This window comes from Rhinopithecus bieti, unplaced genomic scaffold (assembly GCF_001698545.2).
Source record: "Rhinopithecus bieti isolate Rb0 unplaced genomic scaffold, ASM169854v2 scaffold_65275, whole genome shotgun sequence".
In the NCBI taxonomy this organism is placed as follows: domain Eukaryota; kingdom Metazoa; phylum Chordata; class Mammalia; order Primates; family Cercopithecidae; genus Rhinopithecus; species Rhinopithecus bieti.
The window spans coordinates 1626566-1638035 of record NW_016826376.1 but is presented as its reverse complement, the minus strand read 5'-3'; the positions used below and the strand labels follow the sequence as shown (position 1 = coordinate 1638035).

Genomic DNA, 11470 nt, shown 5'->3' with positions numbered 1-11470 from the left:
GTGGCCGGATCTCAGCTCACTGCAAGCTCCGCCTCCCGGGTTCACACCATTCTCCTGCCTCAGCCTCCGGAGTAGCTGGGACTACAGGCGCCCGCCACCTCGCCCGGCTAGTTTTTTGTATTTTTTAATAGAGACGGGGTTTCACAGTGTTAGCCAGGATGGTCTCGATCTCCTGACCTCGTGATCCGCCCGTCTCGGCCTCCCAAAGTGCTGGGATTACAGGCTTCAGCCACCGCGCCCGGCCTTTTTTTTTTTTTTAAGAGAACTGAATGCAGTGGCACAGTCACAGCTTACTGCAACCTTGACCTCCTGGGCTCAAGTGATCTTCCTCAGCCTCCCAAGTAGCTGAAACTACAGGCACAGGCCTCTACCTGGCTTATTTTTTAATTGTTTGTGGAGATGGGGTCTCCAGCTCCTGAACTCAACAGATCCTCCCACCTCAGACTCCCAAAGTGCTGGGATTACAGGCGTGGGCCACCGCACCTGGCCTGTGACTATTTTTAATGACTAGATTTTGGTAGTGTCTGATTAGATGTTAAAATGACTTCTGTCTGTCCTCTTGCATGACTCTTTCAAGTCTTATCAACAGATGTTTTCTGAAAGGTTTAAAAGAGTGAAGGCAAGAAGAAATGTTGGGTATGTTTTGTAAAAAGCCCTGCACACCCCAGAGAGCAGAATGTTTATGAAACTGGAATGTGTGGCTCCATTGTTCAATCTTTAGGTATCTATTCCTGTACTATAGAAAAAGTGTTGAAGGCATAACAGTATTATGTGTAGAGTTGAGAGGTTGGTGGTACTTTAGAGTGAAATTGGCCATCCTTAGTGTAGCCAGTTCCTCTGTAGACATTTGTATTAGTCTGTTTTCATGCTGCTGATAAAGACATACCCAAGGCTGGGAAGAAAAAGATGTTTAATTGGACTTACAGTTCCACATGGCTGGGGGGGCCTCAGAATCATGGCAAGGGCGAAAGGCACTTCTTACATGGTGGCAGCAAGAGAAAAATGAGGAAGAAGCAAAAGCAGAACCCCCTGATAAACCCATCAGATCTCTTGAGACTTATTCACTATCCAGAGACTAGCATGGGAAAGACCAGCCCCTGTGATTCAATTACCTCCCCTGCGTCCCTCCCACAACATATGGGAATTCCGAGAGATACAGTTCAAGTTCAGATTTGGATGGGGACACAGCCAAACCATATCAATGTTGAATACAATCTGCAGTATCAAATATTGAAAATTCTAGTGATGAAATGAGGATTATTAGTACAGTAGTCAGTCCATTTGATTATAAAACTTCTACCATATTATGAGGATTTATTGCTTCATGATGTACTTGTGTTTCCTTTATATTGCAATGTTTCCATAATTTAAAATGAATCAGAACTCTTCTATAGATTTTTCAATAAAATTAACTTCTAGATATCTACTCTTAATTTAAATAATTTTGGTATCCTGGTGAATTCTGCTTTTCTTCAAATATACATATCTGACTAATGTGGCATCTTACAATAAGGTTTTCCAATATTAATGTTAGTTTCTTACAATTGTCCATTTTACTTTTTTATTCTCTTACAGTGCCTATACCAACTAATGTTACAATTGAGTCCTATAACATGAACACCATCGTATATTGGGAGTACCAGAGCATGCCACAGGTCTCTGTTTTTACTGTAGAGGTAAAGAACTATGGGTGAGTGTCACTCTTTGATTTATCCATTTTTGTTTAGGTCCTTGCAAATTCCACAACTGTGTTCTCCTTTCATCATCCTTCCCACATGGCAAAACATCCTGAACTGCTTGTAGGTGTCCAAAAGTGCTAAAGATGTAAATTCTTTGCCAGTTATTTCTTGCCTCTTACTTCCTCTTCCTTATCAGTATTGAAGTAGAGAAGTATCACTAAACTGAGATTAGCATGACAAATAAAGCTAATAGTATGTTGTCTTCCTATAGTGTATGTAGTTTGTAGTAGAATAATATAAATTTCAAAAAACTTTTTTGACAACTGTTAGTTTTTGTAATGTGCTTAATCCTATAATTAACATGTATATTAATGGAATTTAGGGTTGTTTAAAAAAGCAGATTTTTAAAAAATTGAATGTGGAATGTGGCTTGCATAGGTTTTACATTTTGAATTGAGCCTCTTTACTGTAATGGAGTTTGTAGTTCTTCTAACCAAAGAGTAAGGTCTTCCTACTTTCTCTAGCATCTCCATCCTATTCTTACTCTTCTCTTTCTACCGCTTTGTGCTGTGAATAAAAAGCAAAGCACAGACAGAAATGGTTTGAGTTTATTTAATAACAGTAAAAGTTATCTTCACATTTTTTTATTCTTTTTAGTGTTAAGAATGCAGAATGGATTGATGCCTGCATCAATATTTCTCATCATTATTGTAATATTTCTGATCATGTTGGTGATCCATCAAATTCTCTTTGGGTCAGAGTTAAAGCCAGGGTTGGACAAAAAGAATCTGCCTATGCAGAGTCAAAAGAATTTGCTGTGTGCCGAGATGGTGAGTAGAATGTGTACACATGTAAATTTTAAATTGGAAAACATACATGTCTTCTATATATTTGCTTTTATTAGCAGTTGCTGAAAATTATCACAGTGCTTAAGAAGCACTTGGAGGTATTTAGAGAGTCAGTACAGGTTGAGCATCCCAAGTCTGGAAACCAGAGTGCTCCAAAATCTGAAATTTTTTGAGCACCAGCATGGCACTCAAAAGAAATACTCATTGGAGCATTTTGGATGTTCAGATTTGGAATGTTCAACTGGTAAGTATAATGCAAATATTCCAGAATCCAGAAAAAAAATACTCAAAAACCGAAAACACTGCTGGTCTCAAGCATTTCGGATAAGGGATACTCAACCTGTATCCTTCTCCCCTTCTTTCAAGCCCCACAAAATAGGGCTAACAGGTGGCCATCACTTTGCTGCTTCTATGCTATGACATTTCCACTTCATACAATTATGGGTCTGTGCTGCCCAGCGGTCCCCTGCACCACCCTTGCCCTTCCCATCTTTTGTCATTCATTTGTAAGTTATATTCACTAAGGACTTTGGCAGCTAACTCTTATTCTTAATGCCTGGGGAGTTTGAATATCACCTTAATACATTTAAAAATTGCAGAGTTCCTTATTCTCTTCAGCCACTGTGATTTTCAGATCTTCACTCTTCCAGCATCCCACTCCCATAGTGTACCTGATGTTTGCTGTCACCTCAAACTCCTGAATCTTTAGTGCCAGTTCCTGTTTTCGAACTATGACATCCTGCCTTAGCTCTCAGACCCTCACCCATGGGTGCCAGTTTAGTCACTTGACTCCTCCCTGGTCGTCTAGCCCCTGGGTCCCTTTCCTACTAGCCTCACTTCCTTGCTCTGCCCCTGCCTTTCAGATTGTGCCTCCTTGGTGTCTTCTACAGGCTATTCCTCTCCTTGCCCTTTAAATACTTTTCTTCCCCAGAGTTCACACTTCTGTCATCTGATTACCACACCATCTGCATGTTAGATTTTTTTCCATATAGATTTATCAAGGGCCTACTATGTGCCGGAAAGTATACCGGGCCCTGAGGATACAGCGATGCGTTAAAAACAGACCTGCCTGGCACACAGTGGTACACAGTAACATGTGAAGACTAGATAAATGGTTCACCAACAAAGTCTCAAACATCAAAGACCTAATAAACATTTATGGAGTAAGTTCTGATCTTTCACAGTAAAAAGTTTTGGTGAGGAAAGATAACTAATGCCATTTCTGAAGCGTTTCTTAGAAACCAGGCTTCTTAATCCACAGAAGCAAAGATAAAGGAAAAATTACTTAAGAGAGTTTATATTATGTAAAGTCTTTTTTAAACCAAAGTTTATAACTATTTTGTTTATAACTAGAAATGAAATTAAACTGCTAAAGAGGCATTTAGATTAAATAAGAGTGCTTCTTTCCTGAGATTTATGAAACATTTGTTTATAAAGGACACTGAGACTATCTTCTAGATATTTGTGGAGTGGTTTAAATGTGGTCCTGCTTTAGAACAACCAGAACAAAAAAAGAATAGGCTGATTGACAGATTCTGGTAATTTTATGAAATGTACCATGAAGTTCCAAGTACTTATTATATTTCCTCCTCCTCCTTCCCCAGGAAAAATTGGACCACCTAAACTGGATATCAGAAAGGAGGAGAAGCAAATCATGATTGACGTATTTCACCCTTCAGTTTTTGTAAATGGAGAAGAGCAGGAAGTCGATTATGATCCAGAAACTACCTGTTACATTAAGGTGTACAATGTGTATGTGAGAATGAATGGAAGTGAGGTATGTGTTTCTATTTCACATTTTTCATAATGGAAATTCTTGTGTAGCTAGCAAAAGTTGTTTCTGTAGTGTAATGAAAATAGAATGCTTATAAATATTCAAGCAAGACTCACAGATCATAGATTTTGATAAGAAAAAAATACATGAATGTTATTGAAGCAAAAATGATACGGAGTTAGTCACTGACACTGACTACATGAATACATTTACGTTTTTATTTGCTTCACTTAGCAGAACGGCTCTAATCTAGGATTTTTCCCAGTATACCTCCATTGCTCCACTGGTAAAATGAGGATTTTCTTCCTCATTGGCAGTGATGTAAAGTAATATTAATACTTCTGTTTCTCACCAGCTAAGTTTCTGGACAAATGAGTAGGACAAATGAACATTTGTTAGTTTAACAACTAACAATAAACATTCCTGCAATCTGAGTTTTTAAATTAACCGTCTTTATAAGGAATATAACAGATGCATAGTATCGTGCTATGTTGAAGTAACAAATTGACTTATTGATATCAAAGCTATTTTTAGACATGTTCAAATCAGTCATATATGTTTTCTTCAGTTGTTTGACCAGGACTAGTATGGTGATTTTTTTTTTAATGCAGATTAAAGGAAGCTGTGCATTTTCACTCTTTTCTTTTTCCATCTAGATCCAGTATAAAATACTCACGCAGAAGGAAGATGATTGCGACGAGATTCAGTGCCAGTTAGCGATTCCAGTGTCCTCACTGAATTCTCAGTACTGTGTTTCAGCAGAAGGAGTCTTACATGTATGGGGTGTTACAACTGAAAAGTCAAAAGAAGTTTGTATTACCATTTTCAATAGCAACATAAAAGGTAAATTCTTACCATTTTTCTTCTAAATATAGAGGGAGCAGTAACTAAAATAGGATCATGTGAGGAAAGCAAACTCATTTGCAGTTTCAAAAGATCTGTTTTAACAATATTCAGTTCCATTAGTTCCATTCCTTAGAAAAGTTCAAAATTAAAAATAAAGCAATTTCTCACACATTAAAAGATATAGAACAACCAATTTGGAAAGCCATGTGATGGCCCCTTGACCCAGGACAGAAAAAAAGTACATAAAACTGCACAAATGTTTGCATTTCAGGATTATGAATTATAAGTCAGTTTGTTACTTCACTATAGCAAGATGTTACAAATCCAGTAAAATGTTCTCTATGGGGATTGTAATTTAAAGACTGAAGAGCAGGAATGCTCATTGATTACAACTGTATGATGTGGACTGGACAAAGACTTGCGATTAATATCCAAAAAAGTTTATAGATGGGTTTGAATAATAAATAATGGGTCATTTTTAATAGCATTTTACAATAATTTATTTCATCTTTTAATATGGGGGGTTGGGAGGTAGAGATACATATGTTAGAACTTGAACTTTAGAACTGTTACGCTCAGGTGTCAGGTATCTTAAAGAAGTTTGGACTTTTCTTTGTAGTTATGAAATGTAAGTGTTCATTATAGATAATTTATAAAATATGAAAAGCCAGAAGAAAACAAAATGATCTGTAGTTCTACCATGCAAAAGTACCCCATTACTCACAGTTTGATATTTTCTTTAGTTTTTCTACGTAGACATGATCATATTGTATAGTATATATGATTTTATGTATTGCTTTAAGCATATATTACAAATATTTTTCCATTTTATTTCAGATACTTCATTAATATTAATGTAGAATATTTCACTATATAAATTATGTATTTAACGTTTTATTGTTTTTGGACTTTTAAGAGTATAGGAGTTTTCACTATGACAACTCAATGCTTTGATGATTATCTTTGTGTGTATGGGTGTGTATATATCTATATATACATATGTGTGTGTGTGTATATATATATACATTTTTTTCCTAGGAATTTTTTAGAATATATTTCATAGGTTTAAAAATTTACTAAAATTTTATGATGCAAGTATATTTTCAAAGAATGGAAATATAGGCTGAAGAGTCAGGACAAACACCTAAAATTCAATACTAATAACTTCAAGCCATTATATGAAGGTTTCAAATAGGTGACTTAAAGCAGTGCAATGCATTTTATGCTAATTTTCATTATGCTATTTGAAAAATAAAACCCTTCTTAATGCTCAAAATTTGAAATACTGCAAATGCCCCAGATTTGTTTTTAGCCTGAATTATAAACTGCACTGATAATATGGCCACATGATAGCATCGCTGTGGCTCCTGAGCAGCAGCCCCTGCCTGCTTGCCTCAATGCCTTGCAGCCAGCACTTGCTCAGCCCATGGGACTTCTAACAACACTAAAGGGAGTGGTTTTGTAGTTATTTTTTACTTTTGTAATGATTTAACTTTTTTCACATCCTGTAGTAAGCGTAATAGAAGCATTCATTAACTAGCAACTTCCATAGTTAGAAAATTCTAGGTAACAAAATGCCCTAAAGGAAGCCAGACATTGCCACAGAATGTTAGAGTGCTGTTAATTGGAAGAGAGAACTAGTGAAAAAAAAATACTGAAGACTGTGCTGCAGAAATAAAAAGCAGCATTAGAGCAAAATACACAATGGTGATTCTAGATGCCTGTGCTTGGACACAAATCTTTCCTATTTTATATTATTTATGTCTGGTTTGTAATTAAGGGGACTTTATTCCTGTGCAACATTCCTGTGTGCATGTACATCTGTGAAGCTTTATAAGTATTTGCAGTCATGAAATAAATAAATGTAACAGAAAATTCTGAGGAGTGGGGGCTAAATCATTTTAAGAGCTATAAACATTGCCAGAATTTCTTTCTTTTTTTTGTTTTGTTTTGTTTTGTTTTTGTTTTTGTTTTTTTCTTGAAATGGAGTCTCGCTCTGTCACCAGGCTGGAGTCCAGTGGCACAATCTCAGCTCACTGTTACCTCCACCTCCCAGGTTCAAGTGATTCTCCTGCCTCAGCCTCCCGCATAGCTGGGAGTACAGGCGCACGCCACCACACCCAGCTAATTTTTGTATTTTTAGTAGAGATGGGGTTTCACCATGTTGGCCGGGATGGTCTCGATCTCTTGATCTCGTGATCTCATGATCCGCCTGCCTTAGCCTCCCAACGTGCTGGGATTACAGGCATGACCCACTGTGCCCAGCTGCCAGAATTTATTTCTAAGGAGAGATATTTTTAAAATTCTTCTTTTGCATTTTTAACTGAAAGAAGTACATAACCCTGGAAACACACTGTATGTAGGGCTGTAAGGAAATTATTGTGGAAAAGCTATTTTAACTATATTATGTCATAGCAGAATAGTCCCAGAAAGTTCTAGAATTGCAGAGCTGGGAAGAATCATATTGCTATCCAAGACAGATACCTAATTTTTTACTCAGAGTTCCTAACTTCTGCTTCCTTCAGTGTTCTTTAAAACTCTGGCCATATTCACTAATGTGTAAATCTATTCAAGAATGGCACTAAGACTTTTTGATAGATGAGAGCAGTATTCCATCTTAATTGTAATTTGCGATTTCTGCCTTTTTTAAGGTTCTCTTTGGATTCCAGTTGTTGCTGCTTTACTACTCTTTCTAGTACTTAGCCTGGTATTGATCTGTTTTTATATTAAGAAGATTAATCCATTGAAGGAAAAAAGCATAATATTACCCAAGTCCTTGGTAATGTATTTAATTTTTTTTGTACACACTATAAGGTTAACTTGAACCATTTTTGATAGTTTCTTAAATTATGTTTTTAAAGTGGAATGATATTCAACAGCATGTCACCTGCCATCAATCAGTCTACCACACATCCAAAATGACATAATGTGTCTTTTGCTATGCAGCACGTTTTTTTTTTTTTTTTTTTTGTTTTTTAATTCTCAGGGCAAAAACACAGACAATTCTGTTAAAGATCTTAAAGTCTAGTGGAAAGAAAAGATAAGTATACATTGGATATATACAGTGTGATAGGTTAAAAGGTTTATACCTGAGCCTGTGAGGACTTTGTCCAGCTTTGGGATGGGGTTAGTCATGGTTTTTCCAGAGGCAATGCCTGAGCAGTCTTGAGAGACACACAGGAGTTTAGGCACTAGGGGACAGAATGTGCCAAGGTGCAGAGCCAAGAAAGCATGATTTTGAAAGATCTGCAAATATGGAAACACTTCATTATTGTTGGAGTATAAAAGGAAAGTTGGCCAAAAATGAGACTAACATAGGAGTTTGACGATTTTTATGTCCAACATTTCAAAGCCTTTGATGAAAAGAACATTTAAAGGTAACAGAATAGTATCTATTTGAATCAAATATGACAGGAATAATATCTGTGATCCTCAAAGGGCACATTAAAATTTGCTATTAAAAATACTACCTTTAAGTATAGTGGATAAGAACTCTCAACAATTAGTAGTCAACTCACAAATGAATTGTAATATTTTATTTTTTACTAGTAATTAAGCACAAAACAACCTTGCAGTATGCCATTTTACACTAGAGAAGGAAAAAGAAACCAGGATATCCAGTAGTAGTAGGATAATGGGTAAATGCTAGTTAAAAGTAATCTAGCCCTGGTAAGAAGAAAAGCACACAGTGGGTATTCGGTGTAATAGTGCCATAAACATGCCATTTCTTCAATATAGTCACTCCAATCTTTAAAAATGTATTATAAGGAAATAATTTCATAAATAAAAAGATGTGCAGGATATTTAACATGTTGTATAGCTAGTAAAAATTGGAAACATTTCCACATCTATTAGAGAAATTATTTATCAACATAAAGAAATAATATGAGCCACTAAAAATTACAATGATGAAGGCAAGTAATGAGAATATTAAGTAGATGTGCTCACTTTGCAGACATAATATGCATACATGTGGAAGATAATTGTATCTGGGTTCTCTAGAGGGACAGAATTAATGGAATATATATATAAGTATCGAGATATATATATAAAGAGGAGTTTATTTAGTATTAACTCAAACGATCAAAGGTCCCACAATAGGCTGTCTGCAGGCTGAGGAGCAAGGAGAGCCAGTACAAGCAATGTTCAAGGGCAGGAAGCATCCAACACGGGAGAAAGATGTGGGCTGGGAGGCTAGACCAATCTCTTTTTTCACATTTTTCTGCCTGCTTATGTTCTAGCCATGCTGGCAGCTGATTAGATTGTGCCCACTCGGATTAACGGAGGGTCTGCTTTTCCCAGCCCACTGACTCAAATGTTACTGTCCTTTGGCAACACCCTCACAGACACACCCAGGATCAATACTTTGTATCCTTCAGTCCAATCAAGTTGACACTCAGTATTAACCATCACAGTAATGTTTCAAAAAGCAACATATATTAGTAAGATATCTTTGTGCACATGTACCCTGAACTTACAGTATAATAATAATAAAAAAAGATATCTGATGGCTTTTAAAATTGCTAAAACTTTGTTTTAATCTTACTATGGTACCTTTCATTAAAAGAAAAGGCAGCCATCTGATTCACCCGTTATCCTAAATGTGCCGTTTGGTGGTCCATTACTTTAGACATTTGTTTTTTTGAGGGTAGGCACTTAAGCTTAACAATTTTTTATCTTTAATCAATTTTTCTCCTCATAGATCTCTGTGGTCAGAAGTGCTACTTTAGAGACAAAACCTGAATCAAAATATGTATCACTCATCACATCATACCAGCCATTTTCCTTAGAAAAGGAGGTGGTCTGTGAAGAGCCGTTGTCTCCAGCAACAGTTCCAGGCATGCATACTGAAGACAATCCAGGAAAAGGAGAGCATACAGAAGAACTTTCTAGTATAACAGAAGTGGTGACTACTGAAGAAAACATTCCTGACATGGCCCCGGGCAGCCATCTGACTCCAATAGAGAGAGAGAGTTCTTCACCTTTCAGTAGTAACCAGTCTGAACCCTGCAGCGTCGCTTTAAACTCCTATCACTCCAGAAATTGTTCTGATAGTGATCACTCCAGAAATGGTTTTGATACTGATTCCAGCTGTCTGGAATCACATAACTCCTTATCTGATTCAGAATTTCCCCCAAATAATAAAGGTGAAATAAAAACAGAAGGACAAGAGCTCATAACAGTAATAAAAGCCCCCACCTCCTTTGGTTATGATAAACCGCACGTGCTAGTGGATCTACTTGTGGATGATGGCCGTAAAGAGTCCTTGATTGGTTACAGACCAACAGAAGGTTCCAAAGAATTTTCATGAGATCAGCTAAGATGCACCAACTTTGAAGTCTCATTTTCCTGGACAGTTTTCTGCTTTAATTTCATGAAAAGATTATGATCTCAGAAACTGTATCTTAGTTGGTATCAACCAAATGGAGTGACTTAGTGTAGATAAAAGTGTAAAGAGGATGTGTGGCATTTTCAATTTTGGCCTGAAAACTACAAAGACTTTTTTTTTTTAAACAAAAAAAAGTAATTTATGACCCTTTACATCCAGATAGGTTAGCAGTAACAAGGAACAGTATCCAGTACTCCTTGTTCCTAGGTGAGCAGGTGATGCCCCAGGGACCTTTGTAGCCACTTCACTTTTTTTCTTTTCTCTGCCTTGATATAGCATATGTTTTTGTAAGTTTTATGCATACGGTAATTTTAAGTGGTTAATTTCAGAAGAAATTCTGTAAGCTTTTCAAAATTGGACTTAAAATCTAATTCAAACTAATAGAATTAATGGAATATGTAAATAGAAACATGTATATATTTTTTATGAAACATTACAGTTAGAGATTTTAAATAAAGAATTTTAAAACTCGTTTTTATATTCATTTATTTAAGCACTTAGGCAGTCTTTCATAGTTAAGCAGAATATTTTTATATCCAGTGCTTGTTTCCATGCATTAATGCTATAGAATTATTTGCTAATCGTTCATATTTAATATTTAAAACAACCCTAAAATTAATATTTTTAGATGGTCCTTATAGGTCTATATTTCAGTGTTTAACACCCAGTGTGCAGAACACTGTTCCAAGTGGTTTGAGAAGAAAAGATTTCGCTGTAGAGCATGTGAATTGAGTCTAGCATAAAGGTGGTGGGCAGAGCCATGGAAATGGATGAAAGAACCTTGAGAATTACATGGTGTGGAAAGAATCTCCAGTGAGAGGCAAGCCAAGAGTTAATATGTATGTTACACAAGGATTTATTGGAATTACTAAGAGGATAGAAATATTCAGAAATTAATATGAATCTGTGAATCCGCCAAAAAAATTGAAATACC

At 36.3% G+C, this 11470-nt stretch overlaps 1 protein-coding gene across 1 annotated transcript in view; it reads left to right on the top strand.

Annotated features, from left to right (window-relative positions):
* The window catches only part of IFNGR1 (interferon gamma receptor 1), a 20436-nt gene extending 9429 nt beyond the window's left edge, over positions 1–11007 (top strand). The window contains exons 2-7 of the mRNA XM_017863431.1: positions 1576–1690; positions 2337–2509; positions 4132–4304; positions 4958–5144; positions 7799–7926; positions 9850–11007. Of these exons, the coding sequence (XP_017718920.1) occupies positions 1576–1690; positions 2337–2509; positions 4132–4304; positions 4958–5144; positions 7799–7926; positions 9850–10458 (1385 nt within the window). The 3' untranslated portion in view covers positions 10459–11007. The remainder of the gene's footprint in view (positions 1–1575; positions 1691–2336; positions 2510–4131; positions 4305–4957; positions 5145–7798; positions 7927–9849) is intronic.
* The last annotated feature ends 463 nt before the right edge of the window (positions 11008–11470 follow it).